We start from the raw sequence: 13,233 nt of genomic DNA, 5'->3' as shown, positions 1-13,233 counted from the left end.
CCCTTTGCATTAAGAAGTTATCATCAATGCACTGGAGGAACCTCCTAGACTGTGAAAGGCTGGCTGTGTGAGTCTTCCAGCAGATATCAGGGTAGTTGAAATCTCCCATGAGGACCAGGGACTGTAGTTGTGAGGCTGCTTTCAGTTGCCTGTAGAAAGCCTCATCAACCTCCTCACCTTGATCAGGAGGTCTGTAGTAGACCTCCACAACTGTACCACCCACGCCAGCCTGCCCCTTAATTCTTACCCACAGACTTTCAACTTGCCCCTCATCAGCCCCTGCACAAAACTCAATACATTCTAGTTGCTCTCTCACATAAAGAGCAACTCCACCACCTCGCTTCCCTGCCCTATCTTTCCTAAAAATCACATAACCATCCATGGCCACATTCCAGTCATGTGACCTGTCCCACCATGTCTCTGTTATTGCTACCAGATCATAACCCTTAGCCCGCAAACTCACCTCTACCTCTTCCTGCTTATTCCCCATGCTGCGTGCATTAGCATACAGGCATTTCAGGAAACAAACAGAGCACAGTGGTGGGACTAAATCCTCCTTAGACCACCTGCCTTTGGGTTCTGGTATGTTCCTCTTGGGCTTTTCCCTAACAGACCCAGTTTTCTCCCCTTCCCTCTTCACATGTAGTTTAAAGCTCTCAGTGATGAGTGGAGTAAGACCAGCATTATCAGTCATTTGCAGCTTGTGTGAGATATCTGTGTACATATGTACACACATGCAGGCATAAAGGTGGATCAGAAATTGAAAGCTTCTGGTAATTTCCAGAAACACACTTTTCCTGTGAATTGACGTATACAATGCAGCAAGTAAAAATTGTGGTTAAGATAAAATGCTAAACGGTAAATTTTCAGCTCAAGAAACTCCTAGCTTTCAGCTCCTGGTGGCCATCCAGTTAGGAGGTTCAGAGTGCCACTTATCTGGTGCCAAGGTCAGCCTTCCTTAAGAGGCTGTTTAAAATCTTTCTAATGTTTGAACCTTAACGTGTTGTTTGTTTGTATTTTTAATTTTTCAAGACAGATGTTTGTGGACTGATTTACAGTCTTGATAGGCTTGATTATTCATCACTGGCTTTTTAGCAGTTTTACAACTCATAGTGCCTTCACAGGAGCATTACTTTTTTTTAAGTTGCAGTAACACTAGGCTTGAAAAGGAGCAGGAATTGATGGATTTTATTATATTTTTTTTTTGGGACAGTCTAAAATTCTAAGAGTTTTTTACTTCTGTTGCCTTATTTTAATTTCTAAGATAGGTATATTAATTTAAATAACTTAAGCAAGCAATTGTTAGAAATTTTTAGATACCTTATTTGTGTCATGTGAGTTACTTTATCTTAAAAATGCTTTCAGTAGGTGCCTTAGTAGTGAAAAATAGTCATACTTGGTTGTTCAGAGTCTGTTGTGTTTGTCAGACTCTCCTACATGTTTTGTAAAATCACTTGGGTGTTTGGCTTTGTCTCACAAGGATTCATTAATTGCACATAGGATCTTGGGATAGGAGAGGTGACCATTGTAGAGCCCAACTTAGAGAAAGTGAGGAAAAGGCTGGTACAGTGCCCTGACTGCCTTTTAAGGAAACCTATTTTTAGGAGCAACCTCTGGGACCCTTCTCAGGTTAGTGGAGGATAGAAATGTGACAAAGACAGCATTCTCTGTCTCTCCCGGGAGATTAGTGTGTGCTACATTCAATGATTTTCCGAAACAGGGTTGCAGATACAGATATGTGAGTGGAACTGGGAGCTTTAAGATTGCATCCTGTGAGAAAACAGTGATATTTAAAGTCTTTGCACTTCTGGATCAGCTCTTTCTGCTGTTTACCTTTCTTCACTTTTTCTTAGGTGGGAAGGGACAGTGAGGGACAGCTGATCCTCTAAGACTGGGGACCTTCCTGTGGCAAAAAAAAACAAACAACAGCAAAAATGTGAGTCCCCAAAAAAGCTCTAAGGACTATCTACAGAAATTTTAAGCTTTGAGTGATAGCTTCTTCTACACTGAAACTGCCTCACATGGGATTTTTCTGTCTTGCCTGTCTTAATTTTCCCCGTATTGTTTGTTTTCAGATGGCAATTTTTTTTATTTTTCCCTGTCTCTTCCCCTGTCTTGCTCAGCATTACAACTGCAAGCATTTTTTTATCATGTTTAGACTCTGCTGTTTGTTTGTTTTTTCCAGTTATTGGTCTTGATGATATTATGGATGAAGAAGGAGTTAAAGAGAGTGGTAACGACACCATTGATGATGATGAGCTTGTTTTACCTAACAGGAATTTGAGGAGCCGTGAAGAAACATCAGTCACATCACCAAGAAAGTCACCGCGTTTAATGGCACAAGGTGATCATTCAATAGATGATGTGTTTTTATACATTTGAAGTAGTTTGAATTTTTATAATCCCACCCCCCAACATTTAAAAATTTAAAATAAAGCTTTGCTATTTGATTGATTGAATTCAGGTACAGACACTTCGTTTTTTATACACTGTAGCTAGAAGTTAGCATCCATAGGGTACTACTCAGTTAGAATTCTTCTTTCATATATATTTAATGTCTTCCTTATAGCTTGTGGTCCTTAAGCTGATTTTTGATATTTCGATCCTTTTATCTGCATCAGATTAATACTATGGTTCTTCACCAAAAAAACATGTTGTTTTTGCAGACAGCATTGGAATATTAGGTTAGCATGTCTATTTATTTCCAATTTAAATTTTAATTAAGTTTATTTTTATACAAAAAGTTGAGTGGTAGAAATGTAGGATGGAATTTGATTGTCTTTTTTATCATCACTTCTGCCTCGTATATACTATTCAGAACTTCCTTGCCAATAGAGTAATGAGATTTTACATCTAAACTGTGACAATGTCAAACTGAAATGCAAGTAATCGATAACATTTTAAAATAGACAGCTTTTGATTTGGGGTTTTTTTGAGGGGCTGTTTGGAGTTTTTATTGTTTGGGGTTTTTTTCGTGTTTTTGTTTTTTTCGGTTTCATAAGCAACCAAGTTTTAAATTATCTTTTGTCTAGTAAGCTAAAGCAGGCTAAATCAACTCGATTTTAGGTAATTATTGTACTTGCTAAGAGGAGAACACAGTAAGGCTAAGATGTTTTCTTTTTCTCTTCCTAGAATCAGTACGGAGTTTGCGACAGAGCACTTTAGCCAAGCGTTCAAATGTTGCACCTCTTGTTAGTACCAAGAAATCATCTGGAAAAAGTGGATCTGCTCCAAAAACTGGACAGAAACAAGAGAGAAGTCCAGCTAAAGAGACAGATATTGCTGCACCCTTGAAAACAGAACAGCCTAAAGAAGTTAGGCGTAGTACAAGGCGATCAGGACAGACAGAAGGAATTACAGCAGCAGTAACAGCATCCCAAACTAGTACAAAATGTCTTCCTGGTCCCAAAGAGGTGAATGAAATAAAGTGTGAAACCCTTGAGCAGGCAGAAGTTGAGGAAACGTCCCAAGAGTTAAGTTGTGGTAACTTATCAGGAGCCTGTTCTCCTTTTCCTGGAGAAACAAAGGAGGCAACAGAGGTTGCAACAAAGACTGAGTCCGGGAATCCAGTTTGTTCAGTATCTGCAGATACTGAAGTTACTGCAATTAAGAATGAAGCAAATGATGTGATTGATTCAGTGGGCTCTGAAATGTCTTCAGTAGAAAAGACTGAAAATAAAACGGAGGGATCAGAAAAGAGAACAGAAGAACATAATCAAAGTGGGGTAACTGGAAAAGCTAATGATCCATGTAGTGCTTATGTGAATCCAAGTGAAATTTCTGAGACATTTTTAAGTTTGTCCAGCTCTGTAGAAGAGAGGGGTGACTGTAGTTTAGATTCCCACAATGTGGCAGTTCCAATGGAAGCTGCAGATGATGACAAGGGAGTGGAGAAAACGGCAGCTTCATCTGAGAAACTATTGGACAGTAGTATAGAGTTTGATAATAAAGAGTTGAAAAGCAAAGAATTTACTTCTCCTGACCCAGGAAATGGCATTTTAGAAAGCACTGTTCTTGACCCAACAAGCCAAAATGTGCGGCAGCAGCTCAGCAGTACTAATGTAGATGGCCCTGAGACATCAAAAATTCATGATGATGGTAAACAAATTAGCATTTCATCAAAATGTGAAAAGAACATTAAGCCCAGGCATAGTAAGTCTATAATACAGAGTAAGCAAAACCTGTCTGCAAGTACTCGGCAGAAATCGGGTATAGTGCAACAAGAAATAGTGCGTTCAAGACCAAGAGCTGGTCTTACTGTTTCAGGTCTTCACAGTTCATCTTCAGCAAGTCTGAAGCGGACTGCAGATGACCAAGAGGGTCATCAGCATCCAAATAACCCAGTTAAAATTAGGAAGAAACAATCTGATCTGGGTTTGAAAGGCAAGACCTTTGTTTCAGGGATGACTGTAAAAAAGCAGACAAATGCAATGCTGAAGAAAATACCCCGGCTCCAGGCTTCTGGGCACATACAGAAGTCATCAATTCAAAGAGCAAGTGAGAAATCTCCTACTCATCAAAGCTGTTCTAAAGACACTCACCACTCTGTGCAGTTGTTATCAGGGCATGTTTCAAATCTTGGTCAGAAGCAAGGCCAGGGTCATAAGCACCAGCCTGCAACTCTGCTAAAAACTAATAGCTCCACAAAGGAAGAGGCAGAGACAAAAGATCCCTCTGTTGTAGAACATCTGAAGGAGGATGATAAAGAAAAAAACAAATCAAAAAGAACTGATAAGAATCTCCAACCCCGGCAGAGAAGAAGTAGTAAAAGCCTTTCACTTGATGAACCTCCACTGTTCATTCCAGATAACATTTCAACTGTTAAACGGGAAGGCTTGGAACATACCTCTGCTACTGAAAGCAAATCTGTTTGGGTGCCCAGCAAGCAGTGTGGCTTTTGCAAAAAGCCACATGGCAACAGGTGTGTGTGGCTTTGTGTCTGAGGAATTTATTATTGGTCTCAGAAGATTTATTATTTTCCTCTCTCACAAAATGTTTCATACTGCTGGTACCGAAACAATAGGGCAAGGCCTTAAAATGGAAGCCTCTCTGTTATACTGTCGATTAATTTCCAAAATACATGGATTTTTATGTCTTTTAAATAGGACATTAGAAACTAGTTTAGCAAAAAAAAATAAATTAGCTATGTTTGTATTAATACATTTTTTTGATGAATGTGTAATTCTGGTATGCTGTTAAAATACGTACTTTAAGCTTGACTTTTTTTCAGAGAAGAAATAAGATGTCTGTGGTCCAGATTGTCATTTCCCTCTTTCCAGAGACATCTTATGTTGAAGGATCACCAGCAACCAAAAAATCAAGTAGTTGTTTACATGACTTTCATCTGGTAGAGGCCTGATTCTAATACCTAGAGATACAGGTTTTTTTTCAATTTGTATAACCATTGCTGTGAGACTTTTATGTAACAGTAGTGAAGTTAGCTGGGGGGGTAAGAAGAACATCAGTCTCAAAAAACCCCTGTAAAACTTCCATGTGGCCGTATCTGAAATTGTCTTTAACTAAACCTAATAGTAAATAGTACTTTACTAAACCTAATGAGGTTGCATCTGAAGTTGATAATGTCCCTCCATGACAGAAGTTATTCTACACTGTAAATGAACTGAGAAAGGCTGTTGGGCTCCACTAATGAACTATCGATCAAAACATAAGAATTCCTTTATTATCACTTCTTATTTTCTGGCTTTAATATTGGAGTATTTTTTAGTAGTTGCAGTTCTACCTGACAGCTTTTCTTATTTATTATTATTTTTTTTTCCCTTTTCAAATTGAAGATGTTTCTGAGTTATGTGAGAGAAACATTTTACAGTAATTTTCAGTGAACGTGCTTTAGAGCTCTGTATGTCCAGGTGAAATATGGAACAATTGTCTTTGGTGCCTGAGGTTGTTATAGCATTCATTTGTATCTTTAGAAGGGCCCTTGTGAGTTTTATTGACTTACTATACTATGTTTGAAAAACTGATACATAAAATGCATTTACTGTGCAGCTATAGTAACTGCATCAATGTCACCTATTAAAAGAATTAATGCGAGGTTTGCTTTGCCTGCTTGGTGAAAATTACCTGATTGAAGGGACACTCAAACTTAGTTCCTTAAGTTTTGTTTTTCTTTAAAAAAAGCCTTTCATTTTTCAGCTGTCTTGTTGCCATTTATGCCTCTATAATAATATTTAATTTTATTCAGTTTGCATTTCCTGAGTTTTTATAATCTCTTGTACTTCTACCATTGTGTTAATATATGGGCAGTCTGTGTTTCAATGCGTTGTGAAAATTCAGAAAGGCTGCTTTGTCATACAAAAACTCTTCTAAGGATATTTTTAAGGGAAATGTGCATATTTGGAGTTAAAACTGCTTGATGCGTGTTGAGTCGAACTCTTCCTGTTTTCTTTGCATTTTTGCTAAGATTTTAAACATTCTGTGAGTTTTCTTGTTCTTAACGTCATTAGAGTTCAGAAAATCTTAAATTTTATATACTAAATGGATCTGACCAATACTTGGAAGATACGTCAGTGAGGCAGGACTACATCTGCTTATTCTAGTCTATGAAGTCAAAGTAATGCTACAGAAGATACACATACTATGTGTATCCTGTTACAGGATTAAATGCAACAAACCAATTTTTGCAGCCAGCTCTTACTGCTGCTGGATGAATAATGTAATGTATGTATCAACAGCTGATGTTGGTTTAAGAGAGCCCTTGAGTTACCACAGATGGTGATCCTCAGCTTTGTAATGTCAGTCTTAAATTTGTGTTTGTTTGTGATTTTTTTTTTAAATATGTCTGTGTTACAAAACTGTTGACCCAGCCAGCTGTTTCACTGAAAAAGAGGAGATTCACTAAAGCTAGAAAGATACTTAGTACACAAACACAAAATTCTGAAATGTATTTTTCTATTAATAGATTTTAATTCTTTGGCACCTGAGCTGTGAAGAGTAAATTTCATGCTCTGTTTTCCACCTGTCTTGATGCTTATAAACTCGAACCAATGTAGCTGTTTCATAATTTATATCTTCATTACCCAGAAAAGTGGGTGGTCCAAGTTTGGCTTTAGTGCTAATTGTTTCAGTCAGTTTGCTTGATGTATTAACATTACTGAAACAAAATTGTTCTTTTGTAGGAAAAACAAAAGCCTTTTTTTTCTGGGCCAGTGAGATAATAACACTGTAACTTTCTGTATTTACTAATTTTGGGCATATCCGAAGCATCTTTTTTTCAATGCAGAGCTTTAGTTATTGTTACTCATAGTGTTGCTTTCAACTTGTTTGACTTTGCTATTGTCTTGCCCTATTGCTGTCAGATGTTTTCTCATCAGCAAATAGCATAAATAATACACATAAATGTGTGTATGTCTATGGGTATGCATAGAAAAATATTAGAGTGAAGCTACTAAAAACCAACTTCTTAATCAGTTAAAATGGTATTGAAAATACTAACCTTTGTCACAAACAATAATTATTTTTCCTGAAGACAGCTCAAAGGTCTTTACAGACAGGTGAAGAGGAAAAAAATGTTTAATTTCTTGGTAGAGCCAGGTGAAGATGAGAGCTGTGCAGGCTGAGCAATCTGCTAATGGAAGTTTTCTTCTTGTATGCATCATATACATCCTTGTGATGTAGAGGTTCATATTATAAATTTCTCCAGTTTTCACTGTAGATGTTCAAGTTCTCTGCAGGCTGAGATACAACATGACTTGACCTTTTTCAGATTGTCTCCCTTGTCTTGATGTTATCTTGTTTAATAGAGGAAATTCCACCAATTTCTGATTAATAATTCATAGTATGTAACTTGAGATACTCCTTCTAAGCAAGTTTTGTAGAAAACACTGTATCACAATAGAAGTTTGTAGCTTTGTTGCTGGTGACTTCCTCTTTTGATTTCTGTGATTCTAGTAGTGGGTTTTTTTAATAGGCTTTGTGAATTTGGGCATTCTCTTTTGTGGTTTGTTTTGGTTGTTTTTCTTTTCCTGTTTTGGTTTGTTTGATTTGTTGCTTGGGATTTGATCATGCAGTTTGTGTGGTCGCATAGAAATCTGCCTTCTTAGAGCTTACAGAAAAATTAAGTGGTGCAGAATCAGAGTTTTAGTTAGGGTCTTCTTTACCACCGTTTCGGCTGCTTCAGTATAGAGAAAAAGGTGGTAATATTAGAAAAGACAGTTGGGAAGTGTGGGAGGTGAGTTAGCTAAGATACAGTATTCCTGATCTCTTGCATACACATAGTCACTGAAAAATTCCTGCACAACTCCAGTACAGGAAATTACTTTGGTTGATGGGTGAAAATCTGAAAGCTGTATTTTTCCTGTAGTAAAAAATATTAGGACACTTCTTTTTGGAAACAGTGCTAATATTTCAGTAAATTATTTTGGAACCAGGCAATCATAAAATTTTTAGAACCAATATAAAGAGAATGGTTGAGGAAGGAGATTAAAGCTCCAAACTTATAAACACCATCAAGTTATGTGTGCATATTTTTTAAGGGTAGATGCCTGTACAGCAAATGAATAATTGTTGTGACCACATTATTCACAAGAATCAGTAACTAGAATAATTTTGATGCCTTAGTTCTAGTACATATTAATTGAATAATATGAGTATGTTAAACTGCAGAGCATGTGAGATGTTGCCAATATAGTGTAATGGATGATGCTTTTAGGTTTTTTGCCTCTGTTACTGCTTTTTTCCAGTGTGAAAAGCCTTGTAACATGATGAAAAGCTGTCATGCATGTCCAGCCATAGCTGTAGAAAAGCTGAATTAATCCACTGTTTTATGTTTATAGCTGTAAAATTTTATTAGTAGTTTTTTATATGGATTATATTACACTGCTGCAGTATGGCTAGGATTTATGATTAATACCAATACTGCTTGCATTATCTTTTTCCTGTGCTGAAAATTGTGTATAAAGAGGTCTGTTGGTAGTATTTCTTTGAAGTTAGGTTGTTCTTGTTTCTAGAAGATCAAAACCTGAAAAAATACATTACCTCTGTTAGATTTGTACAAAAAAAGAAAAAAGAGAAACTGCTAGTGTATATATGGTCTGAACAAGGTAGTGCACATATTTTTGGACAAACACTCGTGTGACTTGAGCTTTGAATCCATCCCATATTACTTTACTAACTGGAACATGAGCTCTGCTAAAGCTGTTGTGAATATTCAGCTGAGACACAGTGGTATATACAGATTTGCAACAGATTTTACAGAAGACTGCTGCACAGTGCCATTAAGGGGATGGAGGGCAGGGGCAGAAATGCAGATAAAGGACATGCTTTAAATCCTTAAGTCCTTAAAACATCCTTAAAAACTCCTTGTAGGTGAGTTCAGCATTAGGATGTAATTTTCAATAGAGATGTCCCTGCCCGTTCTGGGTGGTTGGAACTAGATGATCTTTAAGGTCTCTTCCAACCAAAACCATTCTGTGATTTTCTTTTGAGATTTGAGTCCTGTTGCAGTGTTTTCCCTATGCTGTGTACCACAGGTGCAAAGGACTGAAGTGGCAATTACTTCTATAGTAAATAATTTTCTGTACACAGTCACAGAAATGATACACTACCACTTAAAATGCTGGTTACTGTCCACATTATTCTGACAGCTCTCAGTTTTATGTCTCTTACTTTACTCAAAAGTATAGCTTTTACAGCAAACACAGTTTTTTGGTTTCTGCCCATTTTACTTACTTCACAGTAACCAATTTCTATGGAAACTTGGTTTTGTTATATAAACTGAATGTATGTAAATTAAGATAGCCTCTATATGTTGAAAATAAATGATCCAATGCTGAGTTTTTCATCTAACAGATACATTTAATTACTACAAGTAGCACACTGAAGAAAATTTCCCAATCCTAAGAGAGATTGTGGATGCTTTGTATTAATTATTGTCTCTCTTTTTATGTGTCATCTATGACTTTCTGATTTCAAGGTGCATCTTTTCATGCTGATGTGTGGACTTACCAAGAGGATTCTTTAACAAGACCAAAACCATAACGTAGTCTGTGCAAAGGTTCTAATGAACTGTAGTACTTGCTGTCACCTGTCAACTCTTTTTAGAATTTTCTTGAACAAAGAAGTGTTTTTATAATAAACTTCAGTTATTGAATGTAGCATGATGTAATATTTTAAAACAAATTTTTCTTTCTCTTGCAGCTTTACATTTTTCAATCCAGCCTTACAACATGGGTAAAATTCCTGCACTTCAAACTTGAAGCAATCTACAATCAGAAACTTTGCTGTTTTAATAGTCCAAGATATCAGAACCTCTTCAGTCACAACTCTGACAGCAGTGCAAGAGGACATCCTTGATCATTCAAGCCAGGCTTCAGTTTCTTTTGACTCCTCTTTTTAGTCTTTGAGCATTGCCCATTACCCAATTGTAACTGTCGTTACAAATGAGAAGAGATGACTAGTGTCAAAATACTAGTAGAAATAGTGAATTTTTTAGGCAGGCAGCACCAGTATTTTTATTAACATTTTGTATTAGGTTTAAGGAAGGCATTACATTTAAGCAAGTAAACACGACATTCTGTTTTATAGTACAGGCTTCATGGACATTTAAGGTTCTCTGTATAGTTTCAAGTTTCTGAACCCTGAATTCTGAAGGGGTTTTTGTGTGTGTTTGAATATCTTGTAATTGAAACCTTATTGTGAAGACTGGAATGAAGCCAAATGGATATTCCGTCTTCAGTAGTTTGTTTTAGATGGCTTGAATGACATGTCTGTCTATATTCTTAGGGAAGAACAATCTGTTTCTGAAACAAATTCATTATAGGTTTTTTTACTTTTTTTTGTTTGTTTGTTTGTTTTGATAGACCTGAAAATAAAGGTGTAAGACTGGATGCCTATCTGGTGCTTTACTCATCATACACTATCCTTATTCCCCACTTGCAATTTGTGACCTAAGCTGAAAAATTCCACATGCTGTCAATTTAAAGTTGGAGATGTGCAGCATCTTGTATATTTTAGTCTCCGGAGTTCATCTCTGCTTTTTTCAAATTTAGTCTGTGTTCTAAATAATTAATTTTGTTAGTTAAAGGTTGAAATCTGCCTTGTTAATTTAACAAATTAGTCTCCAGTACCTGGGTTTCCAAACAGGGTAAAATAAATAAATATATTATTAATTAAAATTCCAGTAGTAGTTGGGGCTTCAACGTGTTATATTCTTGGTTTCCTTCTATTTTTAGCCAAAAAACATTAATTCATTAATACACTAAAATACCTTTTAAACAAGAAACACTTGACTGTATGCTTTGATCTTGCCTTCAGCTCTGTAGAAAATTTTACTTTTGGAATTTTTGTAATCTATTTTGGTATTCCCAAAGCTTTACTAGTAATTTCTTGCTGTGGTGAGAGATGTAACCTATGTAAAGCATCCCCTTGTGAAACCTTTCAGTTGTCAAATAGGCGTGCGCGTGTATGTCCTGCCATCGTGTCTGGCTCTAGATTCTCAGAAAGGAGCAATCATCTTTGCATTGAAGTCCATTGCTCTTGTTCTCCTGCTGCGTTTGCGGATGTTGTGGTCTTACTCTGGTAAAACCATTAGAAGCAGTTGTCTTCTGTCTGTTACCTTTCTTGTATCTTCGCTTTGCTGGAACATGGACCTGAAAAGATTGAGATACTGACAAAATGTGAAGAAACGTCTGCCTTTCCAGTTAAAACTTCTAAGTAGACAGGCAGATCCTGTTTGCTCATCATAATTAATATAAACAAATGTACTTGCAGCTCAGAAAAATAAGAAAGTTAGAAAAGATAAAATAGTTTTATCCACAAACTAGATTAAAACCCGGTTTCTTCAAATCTGGGAAACAGCACAATAGGGTAGTGAAGGTGGAAATTACCTTCTTCTCAAGCTGCTGGAGCTTAAAAGTTTCTCACACTTGTTTTGTATCAAAATGGTATTTATTTCAGCAGCATTTAATCCTGATTCATTTTTGGTAAGCAAGGATGGAGCGTAAAGCCACAATATCGTCTGTCTTTCACTTGTATGTCAAACATCTGCTGTTAAATAGATATTTCATCTTCTGAGATACCTGTAATTTCTTGAATAACAGTACCTGCATCAAACCATCTGGAGTGTTCATCTACAGGTCTGGAAATGAGAGTTCCTCTAAGCATGTTGTGTAGGATTTATATGGTTTTGCAAAGTAGGTAAGTCACCAGATAGCAGATCCTAGTCTTAATAGGAACATACATATATTAGGGATTATTTTCCTTAGAGTCATTTTGTGAAAGAGATATATAGGATATTAGATTAAAGAAACAGGTCTTGCGGATCCATGTATTTAGCTTGTATAATATATTGCTGAAACAATCAGCATTTCATTCAATTACTTTTTAAATTAGGTCTGCCTTCAATGGTATTTAAAAACTAATAATTCAGTGAAATTTTCAGTATTAAACAAGCACTTAGGATTTTCATAATACACTTGCAGTTTTTCTGGATTTTCTTCAGACTATCATAGTACATACATTTAGTGTATATTATGTAAATTTAAATTTTAAAAAAGTAATAAAGAGGTTGAGAACATAAGCAGATAATGCAAGATATCTTTGTGTCATTTGAAAACAGATCTTCAGTAGTGATGCTAGATAATTATTTTAAGAAAGTTTTGTAAGAAATAATTACAACAATTAAGTCCCCTGAAATAATTTTATTGAGGTGTTTAACCTCTCCAACTTTTAAATTCCTCATCCTTCCAGAATAGTTCCACTGGAAATTGTACCTTTAAGTGCAATTAGACGCTAGTCATACCTAGTGAAGTTTTTTAAATACTTCTACAAAATAGTCAGAAATTATTGTTTTATTTTAGACCAAGTGATCGTTTCAACACTTCGAAAATACTGTCTGTACCTGAAATTACTTTTACTTTGAAAACTATAAAACAGTTTAAGTGACTGTGAGAAGTGTCCTTTAAATGATACTCATCTCAGTGTCTGAAGCATTTTTAAACTACTATATCTGAATAGAATAGCTGAGCTACACATGTATCTTATTTAGGCAGTCAGTCTCTGCAAGCTAGCCAGATGTAGTTGGAAGCCAAACTCTTGGCCCCATAGTCACTAGTGAAGAGTTAACTTTCTGGAAATAATTTAGTAATAACAGTCTAAGGAATGTGATGAAAAATACCAACTCATTTGGAATATCTTGATGTTTCTGTGCTGATCATATTTGTCAAGATGCTCAGACATCTCTTCCTGCTATGGAAGATTGCAGCTGATGCATTCCTG

General features: G+C 36.2%; 1 protein-coding gene across 1 annotated transcript in view; it reads left to right on the top strand.

Moving 5' to 3' along the window:
* Positions 1–13,233, top strand: part of PHF3 (PHD finger protein 3) — a 38,894-nt gene that overhangs the window by 8,798 nt on the left and 16,863 nt on the right. Inside the window, exons 2-3 of the mRNA XM_010005106.1 lie at positions 2,186–2,344; positions 3,133–4,921. Coding sequence (XP_010003408.1) covers positions 2,186–2,344; positions 3,133–4,921 — 1,948 coding nt within the window. The remainder of the gene's footprint in view (positions 1–2,185; positions 2,345–3,132; positions 4,922–13,233) is intronic.

This window comes from Chaetura pelagica, unplaced genomic scaffold, assembly GCF_000747805.2.
Source record: "Chaetura pelagica isolate M959 unplaced genomic scaffold, ChaPel_1.0 scaffold289, whole genome shotgun sequence".
Lineage (NCBI taxonomy): Eukaryota > Metazoa > Chordata > Aves > Apodiformes > Apodidae > Chaetura > Chaetura pelagica.
Note: the sequence above shows the minus strand (reverse complement) of the source record. Positions and strands in the feature narration are given on the sequence as shown.